The sequence below is a fragment of the Panthera uncia genome, chromosome A2 (genome assembly GCF_023721935.1).
Source record: "Panthera uncia isolate 11264 chromosome A2, Puncia_PCG_1.0, whole genome shotgun sequence".
Classification (NCBI taxonomy): domain Eukaryota; kingdom Metazoa; phylum Chordata; class Mammalia; order Carnivora; family Felidae; genus Panthera; species Panthera uncia.
The window spans coordinates 117,505,899-117,527,872 of record NC_064816.1 but is presented as its reverse complement, the minus strand read 5'-3'; the positions used below and the strand labels follow the sequence as shown (position 1 = coordinate 117,527,872).

Genomic DNA, 21,974 nt, shown 5'->3' with positions numbered 1-21,974 from the left:
ATAACCTCCCTCCCCCTCCCTGCCCCCAAATGCTGATCACATGGGCCCCGGAAGGGCCTGGATATCAGCATCTTTAAGTGCCCCCCCGGGGTTTCTAACGCACTGCACACAGCACAGAGACGAACTGCTGCCTGTATTTCACAAGCAGGCTGAATCGGAAGGTCCAGCAGCCTGGCTCGGCTGCACAGCAACAAGGATGCCGCAAGGACCTGAGGCTCAAATGGAACACACGGGGGAAATGAAGGGGCCAGCAAACTCTCCCCTGTCTGCTGACAGCAAGACCGGTGCTCTCCCAGAACTTCGACACTAGAAAGATGCCCAGAGGCCACATGCTCTGAAGCCCCCTGAGGAGGGGTTCTTCCAACCTCAGCTTGTAGGGGAAAACCCCTGCTGACCACGGGCCTGCAGTGAACCGGGCTGGACACTCCTGGGTCTCTCCTTCCACGGCCCTGGCGCTGGGGCCTGGGCAACCCGGCCAAGCGGTCACTGGAAGCTGAGGCCTCATGCTATCCTGGCCCCTAGAAACACAAATGCCCTTTAGCCTTTTTGTAGCCAAGTGAAGTACAGGCCTCTGGGGGCACGTTGAAAGCCCTCCTCACCTACCTACCTCTCTCTCCAGCCTCATTGCAACTTCCTCTTGCCAAGTGATATTTCACTGCACAAGGCAGGAGGGTGTGGTTCCGCACCTCTTCTGAGCCACAGAACAATGTAGAGGTTAACAGCAAGGACTCCAGAACTACCAAAGGCACACGCCGGCCCCTCCTTCCCTGGCTGCGGGACTTACCAGGTAACGGGCTAACAAGCTCACTTCTGTGAGTCTGCGGAGCCTCAGCTGTAAAATGGGAGGGAAAACTCTGCCCAGCCCATGGGTGGCTGAGGTTACGTGAGCCACACCATGCAACGATGTGCGTGGGAAGATTCAGAAGCTGCCCCTGGTATTTAAGTGCCAGCTGTTACGGTCCCCACCCACCCTACTCACTGTTCCCTTCCTACCTTTATCGGGTCATCCCCCTCCTGGAGGTCTCTCTCCCCTTCCCATGCTTCTCCATCGGCCTTCTGCAGCCTGGATCTGGTTCCCAGCCCCTCCTCTGGTCTTCCAGAAAACCTTTCCAGGGGCGCCTGGGTGGCTCAGTCGGTTAAGCGTCCGACTTCAGCCCAGGTCACGATCTCGCGGTCTGTGAGTTCGAGCCCCGCGTCGGGCTCTGGGCTGATGGCTCAGAGCCTGGAGTCTGCTTCCGATTCTGTGTCTCCCTCTCTCTCTGCCCCTCCCCCGTTCATGCCCTGTCTCTCTCTGTCTCAAAAATAAATAAACATTAAAAAAAAAATTAAAAAAAAAAGAAAACCTTTCCAGATTGTTCCAAAATGTACTGCTCTGCTTCCTGCAGAGACTTCCACACTTCCCCAGAACTCAGATCTAGCAGAAGATGGGAGGGACACCCTAGAGGTAGTCCACACTGTAAGATGACAACTCTAAGTAACTATAACATCTCTGACGAGTACTCAGCAAATGTCACATGTCACCCTTAGCACTTTCCACGATTGGCACTAAGTGCAATAATCTTATTTGATAGATATTATTTTCCCCTCCATTTTGCAGACTGAAAAATGAAGGTGTTAAGTGCCCTTCACAAGGTCACTTGGCTGGTGATGGGGACTAAGGCCTCAGGGTATCCTATCTTTCTTCCGAGGCAGTGTATCCCAGTGGTTGAGGGCACAGAATGCCTGGATACAAGTTTCACTTCTGCATCTTATTGAACTGTCTCTAAGCAAGGTATAAAACCTCCTTGTGCCTCAGTTTTCTCATCTATAAAATAGGGGTAATAATAGGCCCTACCTCCTACGTTGCTGCAGAGGGAGAAGAAAAGCACTACCACAGTGACCAACACATGGTAAGTCTTTGTAAATATTGACTATTAACATGATCCATCCCACCCCCACATTTTAATAGAGAATGTTCTAAGCCACAGAGAAAGAAAGGGCCACAGAGGTGGTGGTCCGGCTGGGCCCTCAGCCTCCTTTTCTTTTCCACCTGTTGGCTGCCTTTTGACTTTGCTTAATAAGGTTTCAGCTTATCATGTGAGTTGAAAGAATGAGTGAGTGAATGAGTGGGTGAACGAAATAAACGAGAGTGACTGAGAGTGAACGAGTGAGTGAATGAGTGAGTGAATGAATGAGTGAACAAATAAGTGAATGAATGAGTAAGCAAATAAGTGAGCAAATGAGTAACTGCCTGAATAAGAGAATGGGTGAGTGAATGAATGAATGAATGAATGAACAAATGAATGAGCAAGTGAAGGAATGAATGAATGAGTCAATGAATGAGTGTGTGGGTGGATGAGTGAATTTCTTCCACAGACCTGGGGTCCCTCACCCAAGTCCAGTTTTGAGGGTGACCTGTGGTGAGTCCTGACTCACAGGGCCCCTAGGACTCTCAGCCAGACCCTCTCTGTAGCCCACCCCCAGCCACCCCCTCTCTGTAGCCCACCCCTCCAATTCAGGGTTCCAGATACAGGAAGTTACCAATTCCCCTCCCCCTCCTCTTGCTGCTGGGGTCCCCTCAGCCTAGAATGTTCTTGCCACTCATCCATCCCTGGGCTTTCACCTGCCATCACGTGTCTGCTCCTCCCTAAGCCTAGCTTACGGGTTTCAACCTCAGGAATCACCTGAGGAGCCCTTAAAAATCATGACTATAATGAGCTGTGGTTCTGATTTAATTGGTTTGGATTGTGGCTTGGGTACATTTTCTAAAAGCTCCTGGTGATTCTGATGTGCAGCAAGGTTTGAGAACCAAGAATCTGGTTTAAATACCCCCTTTTCCATAAATCCTTCCCTATCTTCCCCACAGAGAACTCCTTTCCCCCTCTTCTGAGCAGCACTGTGTAGGGGACAGCGAGACCCCCTCCCCCCACTCCCCCTGGGGAGGGAGTCCATCGCTACATCTGTCTCACTCATGCTTCTTCTTCAAGAACACCCCTGTGGGCAGGCCTTCATGTCCTTTCCTAACCCAGGGCTCCCCAAATTGCTGTACAATTAACCTGCACCCCACCCTCCACCTCTACTCTTCCCTCCTGGATGCTTCTCATTGTTCAACCCCAAGTGTATCTGAGACCGGCCCTGGGCTGGGAAGCAGGGCACCTCAGCCTGATACCCACTCCCACCCCTGTGTGGTCTAAAGAGTCCCTGCCCCCAGGGCTCCCCACCTCCCATCTCCTGGACTAAAGGCTTGGACCAGATATTCATTTGGTTTCCTGCAACTGTTGTGCCCGTCTGGGACCCCTGCTTCAGCCTCCCTGGATGGCGGGGCCTAGAATCCACTTTCGGCCTTGGTTAGGGCTCAGCCAGAGCCCAGCCCGGAGGGAAAGGCCAGCATGGCCAGGAGCAGCTTCATTACCAGTTAATGTTCACTGACTGTACAGGGAGCTCAGCCCAGAGGGACCGTTACATTTAACTGGGCTGCCGATTAATCAAGTATTTAAACAGATGGTGCTCAGAAGAGCTCCTCATAAATGGGGAGGATCCAGAGGGAAAAGTGGAGCCCTCTAGCCTGGGCAGAGAGCCCAGCCTCCAGCAACTGAGGTGCAAGTGAGGCCGGCAAGACCTCCAGGGATGCCCCCACCCCCAAATCCCCAAGCTCCCACACAGACCCTCTTCCTGGCCCCACTGGGACTCAGGAAGCTGAGGGTGCCTCGGCCCCATGGGCCTCAGTGTCCCATCTGCAATGGGGAGTCGGGAAGGGAGGGTTACACAGACCCCTGGTTCTCAGCCAGGGGTCATGCCACGCCCTCAGGACACTTGGAAAAGGTGCAAGGGATTTTGGGTTGTCACTGGCATCTAACGGAGAGAGCTCTGGCTGCTAAGCGTCCCGCAGCGCACAGCCCCATCCAGCACCAGAAAGCAGTACCCCCCCCCCCCCCCGCCCCGCCACAATGCTAACGGCAGCCCCAGGAGAAGGACTGCAGCCAGGAGTGGGGTTCCTCCTGCAGCCTTGTTCTCTGGCTTCTGATGGAGTGAGCAGAGGAAGAGGGAAATGACCCCACATTGCCTGCCCTGGGCTGCCCAGGTGCTCTCTGGCTCGGCCACTGGCAACAGCTGTGTCCCTGCTGCCACCAGGCCCGGGCTGCTTGTTAATGAGCTCTCTAACAGCAGCTTCCCAGCTCAGACACCAGCCCCCATGGGAAAGAAGTGGCCACAGCCAGCCACCCAGAACAGCCTCCTCCAGAATGAGACATCCAGGACACCTCGCCCCGAAGGGTTTTCAGAAGGACCCAGGTACCTGAACCTTCCACAATTCTCTACAAAATGGCCAGAGGCTGGGACGCCAGTTTCCAAAGGTTGGGCTGGATACACTGGGGACGCCAGGCCTTCCTCACCACCCTACTCACCTGGGAAGGAGTCATTCAAGCCCATCAGGTCGTTCACCCTCTGGATCTTCTCCAGGCACATGGCTTGCTCCTTCTTGAAGATGCAGTCAGAGTGCATGGCAGTGACCTGTGCGGGACACATGGGATGGACGGTAGGAGCGAGCTGGGAGGTTCATGTACAAGCCCTTTTACCTAAGCCCCAGGGGCAGTGTGTGATGGATGGGAAGCAGAAGCAGGAATAGTGCCAGAAAGATTTCCAGGCAGCAGGGGCCCCGGACTCCACTTTACCACAGATTCCCTGAGGCTCTTCTTCACCAATTCAATGTGTGGCCTTCAGTGGACTCCACCCCACCCTGGGTCTCAGTTTCCATGTGTTATAATAATATTAGCAAACACATATATAACACTATATTATGCACATGCGTTATTCTGTCATATGCACGTACACCTTAAGAACACTACAGAGTAGGTACTATTTTCATCATTCTCCATTTGACAGATGTGAATCTAAGCACAGAGACATTAAGTAACTTTTTCGAAGTCACACAGCTTAGTAGACCATACAGCAAGGCTCTGAACCTAGAGCAGTCTGGCTCCAGAGACCACGAGGCTATTGGTGTGCCTTAGGGAAGCAAGTAGGGGGTGGGACACAGAAGGGGCTTAGAAAGCTCATCCTCTCTCTCCTCTGGGGACTCAGAAAGGAAGTGCACTCCCAGGGGCGGCAGGCAAGGGAGCAGTGGTTGCATTCAGCAGGACCTACTAGCTGCTCTCATTTAGTCCTGCCCACATTTTACAAAAGCAGAAACCAAGACTCAGAATATTAAAAAGTTCCTGCCCAAGGTCACACAGCCAGCTAGCGGCAGGTACTACATTTAAGCATAGGACCAAGTAACTTCAAAGCCCATGCATTACTATCATGACAGCTGTGTTCTAATGCTATCACTTTAACTTAAAACTCTGGGGCAGGGATGGTTCTTCAAAAGGATGTCTGCAAATACGGAGGCAGGCACAAGACATGTTGAGGGATCCAGTCTAGTCTTGACTATTCACAGATGTGCAGGCTTCCAGGGAGAGAGGCAAGTTTCTCCGTGGTCACGCAGTAAGGCAGGAAAGAGGCAGGACTGGCATCCAGGGCTCCGAAAACAGCACATCCACTGCTGGTCTAAATTCCCAGGTTGAGAGGCAGAAGCCAATGCCTAGGAACCTTCCTCCCTGACCCTTCCCGTGTTCAGGAAGAGGCATGAGCAAAGAGCAGGCTTCTGAGCTCTAACCTAGCAGAGACTCATGGGCTGGGGACTGGGATCAAAATACTTTCTGCCGCTGTGACTAGGGCCCCTGCATACAGTCAAGCAGGTTGTACACTTCACAACCCTAAAGGTTGCCACACATGTCACCAACATAATAGATTTATAAATTGTGTCACAATTTCTGGCCAAATGAGTACAGGGTCTTGAGGAAGGGGCACCCTTTGTAATTCACACAAAGGCACTGAATGGCCCAGTGGGGGTTCAGGCAGAGATACCAGCCAGGTGAACTGAGCTTGGCTAAGGGCATACAAAAGACGCAGCTTCTTCTCTGGGATGAGGGTTCAGATGAGCCTGGGGCTTCAAATGATCACAGAGGGGAGGGTCCTGGGCTCTTACCACAGGCAGCAGGAGGAAGGCAGCCAGAGAGGCCTGCAAGATGCTGGCCATGACGCTTGTCAATCCAGAAGGAGGCTCAGGCCAGCACTGCTCGCCTCCTACTCAGAGCAGCGCTGGGCAGCCCCAAGGTGTCTACAGGCTAGAGAGAAAGGAAGGCATGAGTCCCGTGGGTCCAGTGGCAGAGGAGGGGCAGGGACAGCCCTTCCTCTTGACACCCCCCCCTTACCTGTAGCAAGGCTCTCAGTCTCCAAGGGTAACCCACCCCCCGCCTTTGTCCATGCATTCTTTATTCTTCTATCAAACAAACACCTGCTGGGCTCCTACTCAGTGCTAGGCTCTGGGGACACAGTGGGAACACACCGGCTCAGGCCCCCATCAGACTACCAGAATGGTCTGGATGGCTTTCCCCTCTGCAGGGGATGACTGTCTCCCCCTATCTCCCTCCACTGAGACAGAGTTTTAGCTGGCACATGTGTGCCCACCCAGCAGGGACATTTCTTGGTCCCTCTTGCTCTCAGGTGCAGGCATGCGGTCAAGCTCCCACCTACGGAATACAGCTGGCAGGGCCACGTGTCACCTCTGTACCACCTGTCCATAATGCAGCACGAGCTCTCCGCTTCTGCGCCTTCGCCCTTTCCCAGTGCTGGACCCTACAAGCCTGGAAGGCCTACCTAGCGCCGGACTGCTACGTGAGAAAGAACCTCTCGCCACAGAGGGTCACTGTGTTCCAGCTGCCGAGCCTGGCCTGCTAGCAAACAGAACCTCCTTTCACCCTGCCTCAGCCCACCTGACCTCCAGGATAAAGCCTCTGCCACCGCGACATACAAAACCAAGTGCGTGCTGAAAAGCATGCTCCAAGGGGGGAGGCTCTAGAGGACTGGGGCTGCTGGTGGGCACCAGACAGGGTACAGGGAGTCGAGTACGGAGGGCATGGGAGCCCTGGCACATTCCCAGGGGAAGAGCCTGGTCTGCTTCTCAAATCAATCGTAAACGCATATTCCTTTCAACCTTGCAATTCCGCATCTGGGTATCTGTTGAGAAATATTTACACTTGCCCCAAAAAAAAAAAAAAAAAAAAAAAAAAAAAGCATATGCAACAGTATTCACTGCAGCATGGCTTAAAATAGCATCAACAGCAAAAAACGAAGCAACAAAGCATTCATCAAGCAGGCACTGTTAATAGGTCCCAGTAGCCATGCAATGGAATACTACACAGTAATTTAAACATTGTTATTTTTATTACTATTAAATTATTAATAAAACAATTCCATAGGCCTGTGTCAGGGCCACCACTAACCCATAGGTGCCTGGTTCAGAGACCCGTGGGGGCTGCGTCCTTAGTCACTGCATACACCCCCCCCCCCACAGTGGGCAGAGCTGCCGTTACCCCGGTTCCTTTGTGCCCCTGGCCCTCTGCGCACCCACGCATCCTCCTTCTCTGCTGGCCTCTCCAAGCGCAATCTGGTGACAAGCAAGTACCCAAAAAGGAGAAAGAAAATGAGCCACAGGAATGTGCAACAAAAGGCGGCCCTGTCTTGCCCGCCTCTTGCTCGACCTACTCAGGGCCCACTCAGAGATGTTGAGGGAGGCCTTGGGTATCCCCAAGATATGCTCTGAGAGGCCCCGGGGGCCCTGAAGGTGCTGGCATAGGCTCTCCCTCTCGGGCCAGGAAGGACTGGGCAGGCTGGGGAAGCACTGATCCCATCATCCCCAGGCGTCCCGGGGCACCAGCTGTGCTGGACTCGCAGGCTTTAATTTCTGCACCCACTCCCAGGGCCCTCCACACCTCTGGTGATCACGGGCTGCTTCTGGCAATGACCTGGCACTGGTGGTCCCCAGAGGGCTCAAGCACCTGCACCATCCGTGGGAGCCTACAGCCCTGTCTGCTGAAACAGGAGCCGACACTCCTGCCCGCCTGGCTGGAACAGAGGGATGTCTGGCACCCTGCCCCTCAGCACATGCTGCAGGCTGTCCCTCTCTCGGCCAGCGGAGGGCTCAGAGAAGCCACCCTAAGGCAGAAAGCCTCTGAGATCTGAGCTGCCTCTTCTGCACCGACGACAGTGTCAGACAGGCTGGAAGGCTGGTGAGATGTGAAGGCAGGTGGGCCTCCACCCCGGGCAATGCCAGGTAGCCCCAGCACCTGCATCAGCCCTTCTAGCGGGGGGCCAGCAGCCTCAGCCTCCAGCAGCCAGCCATCATCTAGACCACGTGCTTCTGTGGGTCTCAACTTTCTTAGCCAAGAGGAAGGTGACTCCTCACCTCAGCTCCCTCGTGGCCAGCAGGGCCCAGACAAGAGCCAGAGAAGGGAAGTGAATATACAGCCCGTGTCGCCAAGTGGACGTAGTGCTCCTTCCTCAGGGGCCACCTCTCCTATACTCCCAGCAAGGCGCCACCACAAACATGAGCTAGCTGCTGCTTCAGCCCTCTTGGGGGAGGCCTCTGCCCTGGGGCACAGAGCGACGTTCCTGGAGGAAGACAGCGGGCAAGAGCACTCAGAAGTGAAAGCAGAGAGCTCCCTGCTGTCACTGACACCCTGAGACGGCAAAGGCACCACCAGCTTCCCTCAGGATGGGGCTCCCACAGGCGGACACTTGCTTCCTGCTCCCCGATCCCCGACCCTGGTCCGAAGGTATGCTCACACTCAACCGGGATGCCCACAGAACCACTGAGGAGCATTTAAAACTACCCCTGGCCTGGGGCGCCTAGGTGGCTCAGTCGGTTGACCATCTGAGTTTTGGTTTTGGCTCAGGTCATGATCTCACAGTTCATGGGATCGAGCCCTGCGTCAGGCTCTGTGCTGGCAGTGCGGAGCCTGCTTGGGGTCCTCTCCCTCTCCCTCTCTCTCTGCCCCTCCCCTGCCCATGCTGTCTCTGTCTCCTTCAAAATAAATAAACAAACTTAAAAAAAAAATAACCCCAGCCCAGCTGAGTCAGTCTGTCCGGGGCCGGGGCTCCGACATCAATGTTGTTTACAGCTGTCCAGGTAACTCTCACGTAGAGTAGGATTTTAAAGGCCCTATTCTGACCTTTATTAGAACGAAGAGAGCTGGTCCGGAAGAGCAGGCAGCTTCCACGGCTCTGCTTGCTCTAGGGGCAAGTGGGTGGTAGCAGGCAAGCAGAGAATGAGTTCATGTTTGAGAGCAGGCTGATTTCTGATTATCTCTGCTCTCTCTCTCTCTCCCTCTCTCTCTCATACACACACACACACACACACACACACACACACACACACACAGGTTCACGGAGAAGAGCATAAACACCTGTCAACCCCACAAAGAGAGATGTTTATCCCCAGGGTACCCACTGGAGGCATCAGTACACCGCCACGTGTGGAATACACAAAGGTGGAAGCTCCTTCAGGGACTGCCAGACAACTCCACGCGCATTCACACACTCCTTCACAGAAATGCAGAGGCACATTCAGAATGCAGAACAAAGGTACGCACAGATGCGACCACACAGCATCGCAGAGATTCACGCGTGTTTATCAGATTCTTGATCTGTGCCCCAATACACACACTGATTCTGCAAAGGCATCCGGATGTACAGAGGCAGTCAGAAATGTCTGGATTCAGGCACGGGCACACACGCACAAACATGCGCACGCTCACGCGCTCGCCCGGGGACGCCAGACTTGCAGGATGCTCACGCCTGCTCTCCGCAGGCCAGCTCCTTCCTCGGCCACAGCTGCGCTGAATTAAAAACAAGCTGGAGCAGAGGCCCCAGCCCAACCATCCCCCAGCTCTGCTTTGTCACCAGGCTGCTTAGGCGATGATGTGAAGCAGCCCAGTGACGCAGGGTGGAGGGGCTGGGGTCTTCTCAAACATAAGGCCTCATCTGGGACTCGACCAGTCTTCCCAATTCCCACTGTTGCCCTCTTTTTTTATTGAGATACATAACTGGCATATAACATTATAGTAATTCCAGGTGCACAACGTAACAATTCGAGATTTGCACGTATTATGAAATGATCACCACAATAAGTCTAGTTATCATCGTCACCACACAGTTACAACATTTATTTTTCTTGTGACGAGAACTCCTAAGATCCACTCTCTTATTCACTCTCCCTCCCCCTCCGACCCACTACAGTCCGCCCCCTGCCCAACTGGACTCACCAGTGAGAGAGAGGGTGGGAGCTCCCAGGCCTTGATCTTCCCATTCCCTCACCTCAGCTGGAGACCTCAGGGATCACCTCCTCCAGCCTTTGCAAGACGAAGGTCTCCTCAGCCCCTCCTGGCACTCCTGCCCTCCCCCCATCCATACCCTGACACCCACCTGCACCACCCTCGCTGGACGGCGCTCAGAGTCTCCAGCTGTTGGCCACCTGCCCCAAACCTGCTCCTCTTGTGGGCCACATGCACGGTTCCCCTGCCCTCTGACATGCGTCCCTTGGGTCTGCCACCTGCAGCCCTGTCAGCTGCTCCTCTTCCCCCCCGTCCCGGCTGCCTCCCTCCTCTGCACTCCTCCAACCTGCCAGTGACCTTCACACAGGACAAGGTCAGGCCTGGCCACTGTGGTCTGGGGTTGGACTCTCCCCTCCCTGAGCACGGACACTGGGCTCTTTTGGCCCAGCCACATGGCGGACTCAGGATGACCTGGTCACTGATATTCCCAGGTTCGCTTTCCTGGGTCCGGGCTCTGCTGGGGCCACTGGCTTTTACAACTGATCTGAGAACAATTCAACTCTGCTCCCTGGCATTTATTGAGGTGGACTTGGGGACCGTTTTGCTAGAGGTTTTAGCCTTAGGACTTCAAGCGAGCCAGTTTTGCTGTGCCTCAGTTTGACTGTAAAATAGAAATAATCATAATACCTACCTCAGAGCTATTACTCTGTGATACCACCAGATTCATGTAAGTAAACTACAGAGTGTATAGCATAGCCTGGTTCCAGTGAGGGCTATACCTGCGTTAACCATTATTAAATTTCTTACTACCTGTGTCCAAGTTTTTGCACCTCTTGGTATCACCTCTATCCCCATAGCCCTGTGTGACATTCCAAACGGGAATGGCCAGACTGCTGTACCTTTATTTGCTGATGATTAACATTTATTAAACACTCAGTATGTGCCAGGCACTCTTCCAAGTGATACATTTGCATTAACTCCTTTCACCTGCTCAAACCTCTGAGGTAGTCACTAGCATTATCCTCATTCTATAGCTGAGATGACTAAGGCACAGAGAGGCTAAGTAACTTCTCCAAGGTCACACAGCAAATAGGTGGTAGAGCTGGGAAGGGAACCCAAGCAACCTGGCCCCATAGCTTGTGCACGCCTTCCCTACACTCCTGCTATTTTTTGCCTTTGGCAAGAGAAAGATCAGCTCAGAACTCATCTGTATGTTACTAGTGATCCCTCTCACACCTTTGGGGACTTATCAGAACTTCTGCTACCCCTTGCCCATATTTCTATATCTGAAACACCTTGCTTAGGAAGAGTGAATTATAGACACAGCATTTCACACCTGATATGGGCTTTAAAGGCCACCTTCCATTATTACTACTGAGTTACCTATGGGGAGACTGAGGCCAGAGATACTTCCCAAGTTCGCACAGCAGAGACTACTGGAGTCCTGTCTGACAAGAATGGGTGTGTGACAGATACCTGGTCTAGTGGGGAGTCTGCTCCCCCTTCCATACTGGGGAGGCCCTCCTCAGGCCCCATCAGCCCAGTGACTGATGGCAGTGGGAACAGACAAGAGCAGCCGTGTCCTCCGGTGAGCCACTGCGCCAAGCACACAGGAAGACAGCGTCATCAGTCAGCACACCGGAGCCAGCGGTGACTCACCAGGCTCCCAACTTTCTGCATGGAATGGGAGGGGACTCAGAGACCCTCTAGCCATCCCTCCCTGCCCCACACCTACAGGATGCTTTCTGCTGCCCTCCGGCTGAGGACGGCCCAGCCCCCGGGATGGGGTGCTCACCTCTCTCCAGCGGCTGGTCCAGGGCCTTCAGGGGAAAGCCCTGATGCCTTTCCACCCTGTTCTTCTGGGCCAGCTTTGCCTTACGGATGCTCCCACAGTGGGAGGGCAGCACCTCACCTTCCATTAGGCCACACAGATCTAGGTCCTCCTGCCCTCATGGGGCTGGGGCCATCTGGGCTATCCCCGATTGAACTCCTCTGGCCACTCAGCATCCCTCCCTGTCACCCTGCAGTGCCAAGCCTGACCTAAGACAGATGATCCACGAGAGCCTTGCTCGCCACATACTCCCTTTATTAATGAACCTGCCCCCCCCCCAGTTCCTTCTCTCCCTCCCAGGTGGTAGAGAGGGGTTCCTTCTCTCCCTCCCAGTGCAGGAAACCAGGGAGGGAAGACTGAAAGATAAACATTACCCCCCCAACCCCTGCCAAGCTCATCCCTCAAAGGGAGGGAACTACACTTGCTTCTGGGAAGGAACAGGGAAACTCTAGAACCTCTTCCTCCTCGGTAGGGGCAGAGCCGATGAAGAACAGAACCCAATGCCTGGGTAAGGGGCAGCCTGGCAATCGCAGGATAAATCGTTAATGCTGATGCTCCTCTGGGTATTCAAACCTTCCCCTTTCAGAACCTGGCCACTGGGGTCCTGTGCACAGGTGACAGAACGCAGGTCCCTAGAAGGGCCCCCATGGTGCCACCCACACCCTTCATTTTACATGTGAGAAACCTGGGCTCAGGGCAGGGAAGGGCTAGGCTGGAACACATGTGCACCTTGGTAATGTTATCGCATTTCACTTGTGAGGGTTTGAGGCCCTAAGAAACCAGGAGACTCTCCCAAGGTCATGTTGCAAAGCCTTTCCACACTGACTAGTCCAGGCACATCTCCTGTCCTGGAGGGGGGTCCTGGGAGTTCTCTGCCAGGGAGAGCCCCGCCCCCCTCCACCAAACAACAGCAAGACAGGAAGAGAGGGGGAGGAGGAAGCAGAAGATAGAAGAAGGGGAAAGAGTGTGTACAGCAGGAAGGGCATCCTGGAAGGCGGTAGGAGGTATGGCGGGAGAGGCTGGAAAGGGAGGGGAAGGGAAGCCAGGAGTAGAGTCCTGTTTGTTGACAGTCTAGTGAGCCCCTCCCAGGCACAGAGGGACTGAGAGCGTCTCACCATCTGTCTGACGCTTGTCAACCAGCAGTCCCTTCTGAGTGGGTATGAGCCCCTGGAAGGGAGGGCCGGCTCTGATCGGCACGTGCCCCCATACAGGGTGGGGACCCAGAGAACTCTGACTAGTGCCTGGTGAGTGGGCTTGGGAAGGGGACCTGGGGGTGCCGAGGGGCTCAGCAAGGTGTCAGGAGGTGGGGGTGGACAAGAGGGTGGGAGGTTGGTGCCAGTCTGCAGGTGCTGGAGACCCTGCCGCCTTGGTCCCTGGGATAGGGTGGGAGCACAAAAGAACCGTAAGCAGGGGAGTGCAGTGAGAAGCTTCCTGGTGAAGCAATACTCCCCAGAAAGCTGGCAAGCTGAGCAGAAGGGGAAAAACCCACACTGAGGCCATTTTCTGGATTCAGGGTAGAGGTGATGGGGGCCTGGGCAGGATCCAGAGACACGGGAAAAACAGGAGACGAAAGCCTCCCTGGCCCACTTCAGGGGAAAATGGCAGGCAGGAAATGTCAGAAGGGAACAAGAGGGAGGAGAAGAAACCAAAGGCAAGACCTGGGTCACTACACAGCCTTAAATCAGAAGCTGGGAAATCTGAAGGAGCCTACAAAGGAGCGATTTATTTTTTTTTCTCGGTCAAGCCTCAGCAGTGCCCATTTGTCAGGGGGGGAATGTTGAGGACAGGTAAGGCACCACAGCACTGAAATGAGAGCACCCAGCTACTCCTCAAGGTCAAACCCACCTCCCACCACCACCCTGGTTGTATCTGCCTGGGCTGATCTCACCCTTGTCTGAGAACCACCGGCCCTCGATAAGGAGACCCTCCCTCCCGCCTGGGCCGTTTCAAGTCTCATTCTGCTCCCTGTGAGTTTCAAGTCCCGTTGGAAACATGAGGCATGTCCAGGCGCTCTCACATCTCCCTCCTGGTGGAGGTGGCATGGACCTGGACATGCAGGGTGAATGGGTAAGGGGGTTCAGGACCTGTCTGGTGAGCTGAAGTGACATGATGTCATTTCATTTTCATGAATGTTGTCTCCAGGTGTCCTCAGCATAGGAGATTTATCACATGGACACAGTGGAGGCCTGTCTGGAGCAGGGGTGCTGAGGTTAGGCAGGGAGCCTCTCCTGGCACTCACCCATTAAGCAGATGGGCACTCAGAGCTCCAGCCAGAGTGGAGGGAAGCATCCAAGGCCACCTAGGGCAGCTCGGGCTCCCAGGACTAAGCCTTTCCTTCTTCAATCTTTTAAACCACTTTTCTCCTCTAACCTTACAGCCAAGAGGTTGGCAAACACTTCCAGGAGGTCAGAGCCAGCCTGTCACCTATTTTTGTACAGCCAGTGAGCCAAGAATGGTTTTTCCATTTTTTTAAATGGTCAGAAAAAAATTACAAGACTCATATTTCATGACACATAAAAATTGTATGAAATTCAAAAATTTCAGCATTTGTAAACGGAGTTTATCAGAACACAGCCATGCCCGTTTGTTTTGTTTACGCATCATCTCTAGTTGCCTTTATGCTACAACAGACGAATTAAGCAGCTACAACAGGGTGTATGGCCAGCGAAGCCTAAAATATTTACTATCTAGCCCTTCACATAAAAAGCTTGCCAACCCTCAATGTAGTCTCATTCAACACACGCACTTTTCTCCACTCCATTCCACATGCATCTGGACTTTCATTAAGGAAGGTTTTTGTGATCTCCCTCGAGCAAATGTCTGAGTCCCCAGGTATCTGTGTGCCCAGATCTGTGTGAGACGGTGTGTCCCAATGTCCATATGTCTTTCTGCTGTTGCATGTTCTGCCCCACCTCTCTGGCAGGTGTCTTTGGAAACCTACATGCCTCCCAGGCAGTGTGTCACTCCCTCTATGTGTGTCACTGTGGGGGTGGCTGTCACCATGTGCCTCTTGACGGCATCCAGGGCTCAGTACAAATGTCGCAGCTGAGGAGTTTCCAAGCCTGTATGTTGCCAGGCAGCTGGACCACTAGACAGGCACGTTCGGTCTCTGCACTCAGATTGCTCTGTTCAGGAGTGGCCAAGGTTTCCAGGGCCTCTAGCCCTATCAGTGTGGAGAGCCCCCCAGGCGGCCCTGTTTGGGGCATCAGACCTCTGCTCACATACCTCCCCAGACGGGAAACCCACTGTCACCCCAGGTGTTGGCTCCATGCTGGGTGGCTCTCAGGGAAGCGAGGCCTTCCTGGCACTGAGCTGAGCCCCCGCTCTGTGCCTGGCACACCTTGGTTCTGCCCTCTGGCAGCCAGCACAAAGTGTCTTCCACTTAATCGGGGCCAGCCAGCCCTTGGTCAATGAAGTCTTCGTCCCTGCGAGGCTAGAGACCTGGGACATTAAATCTGAGGCCACATCCCCAGGAAGAAAGCCACCTTGTGGCCTTAGCTCTTATCTTTCTTAGCCTCTTAGTTGCATATACTGATCTGTAAATACCTATTTTATGTGTTTGTTTATTTTACACAAATTGAGGGAGCGTCCCAAAGTAGGAGCCTGGCAGGGAGGGGTGGTCACATGAAAAAAAAAAAAAAAGTGTCCCAAAGTATTTCTCCAATCAATCCCCTGACGGCCTGAACTTTACACAAAAGAGAACTTTAATGGACGCTCTAGCCTGATTAGTCCTCAGAATGTAGGGAAGGGTCCCTTGAGAGGCTCCCCACAGATTCCTGTCCTCATTGCACACAGGGACAAACAGACTAGAGGTAGCTTGGCCCAGATACAGACCCACCAATGAACCATCTGGAGAAGAAGGGGCCAGGTCTGCATCCTCTGTCAGCCCGCACACCTGTTGATGGATTGGTTAGAAGCTTTGACCAAGGGCCCACCCCCATGTGTTCTGTCTCTAATCATATGTTCCAATTCCAGCTTGTGTCCAGACTGGCACCTCTCATTGCCCTCCCCAAGGTCAGTCAGCGGGGAGCAGGAGCCCCAGATTCAGCTGGGAACTGGGGGCTCTGCCAACCCCGCCTGCAGCCAGCACCAAACTGAGACTGGGACCTCCTGAGAAAAATCTGGGTGCTGCTGTTGCCCAGCCCCCAAACTCACAATTTTTCATCCCCTCCATTAGCTCACATCCATTCCAAAGCCTCTAGCCTGACATGATGCTTGTCTGCCTCCACCCAACAGCAGTCCCAAGGCAAGTGGCCCTCCATAGACTAGTGTAGCCCCATCCCATTCCCTAGCCACCATCTGCCCCCCGCCCCCAGGGCTGTTCACTAGAAAAGCTAAATGCTGTGTCTTTTTTTTTTTTTTTTTTTTTTTTTTGGAGGGGGGTGTTTTGTGGGACTCCCTATGGCCTGGGTAAAGTCAGGGAGACTAACTGTGCTAAAAGTATAGAAATGGTCTGGAGAATTCCAAGGGGTCCACCACCCCTCTCCTCCCCCTGCAGTTTCCGGAAGGGGGGCCTGAACTCCTTCCAGTGGTGAGGCTCCACTCCCCAGCTCCGTGTGAAATGCAATCAGCTTCTGGCCCGGGTTCCCTCCAGAGTGGCTAGCTTCATCCACCGCCCGTTCTGGCCCCCTCAAACCGCCAATGTCCCGCCCAGGATGTGGCCCCCCGCCTCCTGCAGCTGCAGCGGGAGCCTGTGCCTTTAAGGCAGTCGGCAGGGGTCTTGGACTGGCCCGCGGCAGCCCGGGAAGGCCGGTGCTTTTCTCCCAACAGCCCCCTTAGGACGTTTTCTGCGAGACCAATGAAGCCCAAGCATCAAGACCCCAGCCCCTCTGCGCCGCGGGAAACCGAGAGAGGATGCTCTTATGAGCAATCCCAAATGTGTCACTATAGGGGGACATTCTAGGCGGGCCCTGTCCCCCACGCATTCAGCACATCGCCAGCCCACCCCTAAAGCCTCGTGAGGACTGCGGTAGCCAGCTCCCAGAGACCCTCCAGCGTCACCTTCCCGATCCGCGTAGGCGCGTCCGTCTGCCTTGGAAGTAGGGAGACAGGTCCCCTCTGGGTCCCTCCGGCCGCAGTGCCTTCCCAGCCCCTGGTCCTCCCTCTGGCACGGGGAGGGGAGGGAGGTGGCCCCCTGGGGGATGCAGGGATCGCTCGCCCCGAGTACTATCCCAGATATTGGGGGGAGGAGGAGTGGGGAGAGGCTGTCAGATTGTCGCGCACGAAAGGAGCAGCAGTAGGAGGGGGCTTCGTTTTGGAATCGGGAGGCTGGCCGGCGTTGGCCCTGGCCCGCTCTCCGTCGGTGGAGGACGCGGCTTGGGGGGGAATCACGGAGCTGGAAGAAGGAGTCCGCGGTCCCCGGGGGGCAAAGGTTCCCGATCAGGGGAGGGCGAGCGCGCTGTGGAGGGGCAGGGGCGCCTGGGCGGCCCTTACCTGCTCACAGCCTGGCCTCGCTGCGGGGCTGCGGGCGGCGGGCCGGCCCGGGGCAGACTCCACGGGGAAGGCGCACAGCGGCGAGTCCGCGCCCCGCGCCGCCTGGGGATGGGGAGCGTGTGCGCCGAGAAGCGCGCGCCGAGCCCAGGTCTCCGCGTCCGTGTGTCGGCCGGCGGCGGGTGTCCGTGGTCCCTGCGCGGCGGCGTGTGCGTACGCGCACGCGGGGACCGCGCTCGCCTAGAGCCGCCGCCGCCGCCGCCGCCGCCGCCGTCAGTCACCGCCCGGGACCGGAGCGCGGCGCCCCCCGTCTGCACCCGCTCGGCTAGCGCCGCGCGCCGCCCAGCCGGCTGTGCCTGCGGGAGAGGCGCCGCCTCCGCCGCGAAGCCAGGCCCCGGGCCGGAGGGAGGCGACCGACCACCGCCTCCGCCGCGCACTTCGCAGGCTTGGGGAGGGGCGTGCAGACCAATGGGCGACCGGGGGAGGGGTTAGGCCGGGGTTGTGCTGGAGAGCGGGACCCCGCCCGCCGGGTTTGCCGGGCCTCGCGACAGACACCAGCAAGAGCTGCGGCTGGAGACCCCGGAGCGAGCGAATGTGCGGAGGCGATGACCTCCCCTCCCCCTCTGTCACCGGCCTTCCACAGCTCAGGGTTGGGCTTCGCTGGGGCTCACTGCCCTCCCTTCTACCTTCCTTCCCCAAGATACCTAGAGGGAGAAAGCCCTTTTCAAACTTCTCCCTTCCAGGTCCTCACGAGTCCCTGTCCATCTGGCTGAGCCTGTACTTCCTCCTCCTCCGGGAAGCCTTCCTTACCAGGCAAGTCCCAGACTCTGTTCTGGTTACTCTTTGCCCCCCACAGCCTGGGCCTAGTAAGGTCAGCTAGCTTTGGCCAGCCTGGATGTCCTCAAATGTGACCCCCTGGAGAGCAGCTCTAAGGCTAGAGACAGGTTGGGGGAGGGGGGGTGGGGGGATTACAGCAACTTAAAATGACACTGCTCTGGGGTCAGGCTGCTTGCTCCAGTCCTCACTGTGCCAGGGCTAGCTCTGTGAGCTTGGGCTGCTGACTTGATGTCTCTGAGCCTCAGCTTCTTCACCTGTACATGGGAATCATAATACCTATTCCTGCCCCTGCCCCAGGCCCATCTTGACAACAGCATTAAGTAAGAATGGTACATGTACCCCATAGTAGGTTCTCACTGGTTTTATTTACTCACTAGTGAATAAATTACTATTGCTACTGTTATTGTAGTCCTGCACAACCTCCTGCTAGTACAGTTTAAGGTTTAATGAAGGGAACCAAACTGGTCAAGGTCATATAGCCAGTCAGGAGTGGAGCTGCAGCCTAACTGAAAAGAGTTGCCCACCCCACTCCCACCCCCTTGCTCCTGCCTGTCCCTGCTCTTGGGTTTCTGGTCACACCCCAGGCTTGAGCATCCCAAGACCTCCCTCCATACCCCCATCCACAGTTCCGCAACCAGCCTGTCCTTCCCCAGTCAAGTAAGTTATTGTCCAGCCTCCCTTGGGCCAAACTTTGGGTGTGGCCACCTCATTAAGGAAGCCTCAAGAAGGAGGAGGGAGGAGAAGGACATGAGGCTTTCCTTGGGGGTTTGGTTCCAAATGAGAAGAGGAATCCATGACGGAGACTTAAAGGAGGTATGTGAGGCCCCAGAAAGATGCAAGGAGTTCCTAGGTTCACACAGCGACTTGGTGGTTTCTCTTCACTGCACACTGAACACTAGCCCCTGCTGGTACTCCACACTGTGGGTCTGCATGAAACACATTCCTCTCAGTCCAGGAAAACTTCCTGGAGGAAAAGAAGGTCAGTCCTTCTCTGTGTCAATAAAGAGTGACATCTCTCTGGAGAGAAGAGAGCCAGGTGCTGCACTATAGTCAGACACAGAGAGGACCTCCCTCTGGACCTGGCTACACCCCTTCCTAGCTTGTTGCCCTAACCCCTGGGAGCCTGCTTCCTTCCTCTGCTATGAATATCAAATGAGATGCTGTGTATGAAGGTGCTCTGTAAACTATGAAGTGTCTTGAAAGAGAAGAAAGCCTGCCAGGAGTCTCAGAGTCTGGAGGAAAACAGGGAATTCGGGATAGCAGGGGGCGTGGGAGTGTGAGAAAGGGTGGAAATCAAGAGTCACCTATGGCAGGCCAGCTCAAGCTGGAAATGCCAATAACCAGGGCCCCAGAAGAGGTCCCCTTGGTTCTGCATTCTGTTCCAGGTTTATTCCCTCTTTTTATACTTAGTGTTCCAGTTCCCACTCAGGGTTCTGGATCCCCTGCTGTCTGTTCTGTGTCCCCACATGTATGTCTTGGTGTGGGCAGTGAGCGCTTTTTTTAATTGGTCCTGGAGGGGGCACCTCTCTAATTCTCTCCAAAGTGCTGTCTGGGCCAGCCGACCTTGTAGATGGACTGCCTGGTAACATCAGCCTGGGGGAGGCATGGAGGTGAACATCAGAGCTGGGGTCCAGGAGGCTTGTCTACCCGCCTTTCCTATGAATGAAGTGCCTGAGCCCAGAGGGACCACAGGACTAGACCTGAGGACACACAGGCAACTTAGTCATCAGATTGGGGGCTAAAGCCTGTGTCCTCGTGCTCAACTTTGTGGCGTTCTACCTGCGGGCTGCCCCCATTATGCCGGAGGCCCAGGCTGGGCTTTTTACACCCTGCACTCTTCTCTGCTCATCCAGGCAGAGGCTCTGGTCTCTCCAAATAAGCTTGGTTCTCCTTGAGCAGCAGCTACACCAATTCTGTTTCCCAGGCTGGGCTTCCCCAAGGACAGGGCCAGAGTCTCCTGCTTCTTCTGAGCCAGCCAGCCCATTCTCACCCTACCTGCCTGGCTTTGGGAAGACTGGAGGCTGAGGGCCCCACCCTTGGGAATGGTGCCCTCCCAGAGGGCCCCTTGAGTCGCCTTCTCTCTCCTAGGGAGGGAGGCTGGGGGTCTTTTCAACAGCTATTCCCTACCCTGAGGTGCTCCCTGCCTCAGCTCCTTTCCACAAGCCAGCCAGCCAGGCGGGCAGCAGCTGAAAAATATGGGTTTTAATTCAATTTACTGAGACATGGCTGAGGGAGATGGATGTCGGGCTGCCCTACCCAGCATTCATCTCTCCTGAGCAGCAGTGCCCTCCATGACTCCTGGCCCCCTATCCCAGCCCTTACACTGCTCAGTCAAGGAGACCACACATTGGGAGGACACGGAGGCATTTTCACTGTAGATAGCTGACATTTGCTGAATAGTCACCTTGCCTTGGGGCCAGTGCTTCTCAACAATCGTGGTGCTACAAAGTCCCTGGGGAGTTTTGAAACTATACCTGTGCCCGGGCCTCATCCCAAATCATTAGACAGTTGGTCTGTGGTGAGGCCTGGGCAAAAGTATTTAAAGCTCATTCCAATGTGCAGCTGAGGTTCAGAACCACTGTCATAGGCCCTCTGCTAAATGCTTCACATGTGGGCATCCCAAGGTGGCATCCTTGCATGTCCAGAACTGGTTATATGTGTGCTGGGATACTGTCCCTCAGCCTGCTAGGCAGGGAAAGTTTGATTCCGAAGGCCTTCTGATCACCTCCTGCATCCGTGCTGGACTCAGACTGCACAGGGAGGCTCTGAGAAGCCCCAGGTACACCAGGGAATGCCTACTGGAAGGCCTGGAAGCACAATAGGACAAGTAGCAGGGAGGCTTTGGAATGCTCAGCCCCCTTGCACGTGGGTAAATGATGCCCATTGCCACCATCAAGGTCCCCTCCCCCACAGAGACACAGGCCACAGGGACATTGCAGGTGTCAGGGCCTGGGCTCCCCTGGGATGGTTTCCATTCCAGAAACAAGCCCACCAGGTCAGGTACTGTCTTATCCCCTGCCCTCTCATCTGAGGTCAGCATCCTTATCCCATGAACCAATGCCATCATCAAGCACCTTTTCAGTTCCCCTGTGGACACTGGTCCTCAGACCCTCGGGATTCTCTGAGAAACCAAGGCAGAGAACATTAGGCTGCCTATATCCATGGTTTTTAAACAGTGCTCCAGGAGCCCTGGAAATCCTTGAAGCTGCCTCACCGGAAGGCCTCGAGTACAGGAGGAAAGGAGACTCATCTTCACAGCTGAGGAGTCCTGAGTCTCACTGTCCTACCCCCCCGCAGGGCATGGCAGGGGATAAGGATGAACCTGTCTGGTGTCGAGAGAGGTAGGACCAGGGGACCAGGGACTTGGAACCCTAAATTCTAAGTGCAGATGTGACTGGTTAGCACCCCATTTCACAGACGAAGCAAATGAGGCTCAGAGAACAGAAACGACTGGCTCAAAGTTACAAGGCTAACTGGTGACAGAGCTGGGCCACATACCACATCTCTGGACTTTTCCCTGTTCCATGATAACTCAGAGAGTTGGGAAACGTGGGTGTATTGGGAGTCTGGTGGCCAAAGAAGTAATCCCTTAAAGCCCAGAGTAAAAGCGAGAGATGCGGTCTTCCTCCCCCATGTTCACAAGTACTCAAATGCAGCCTCAGGCTCAAATATGCATACTCCTGAATATACATACTTGTGACACATGAATGTACTCCACACACATACACGTGTGTATTTCCATCCAA

The 21,974-nt window shown here is 54.9% G+C and overlaps 1 protein-coding gene and 1 long non-coding RNA gene across 2 annotated transcripts in view; one reads left to right on the top strand and one right to left on the bottom strand.

Annotated features, from left to right (window-relative positions):
* ADCYAP1R1 (ADCYAP receptor type I) overlaps positions 1–7,015 on the bottom strand; it is a 48,573-nt gene extending 41,558 nt beyond the window's left edge. The window contains exons 1-2 of the mRNA XM_049641656.1: positions 6,005–7,015; positions 4,383–4,488 (exon numbers count right to left, since the gene is read on the bottom strand). Of these exons, the coding sequence (XP_049497613.1) occupies positions 4,383–4,488; positions 6,005–6,055 (157 nt within the window). The 5' untranslated portion in view covers positions 6,056–7,015. The remainder of the gene's footprint in view (positions 1–4,382; positions 4,489–6,004) is intronic.
* Positions 1–21,974, top strand: part of LOC125930033 (uncharacterized) — a 192,500-nt gene that overhangs the window by 71,819 nt on the left and 98,707 nt on the right. The window lies entirely within an intron of this gene.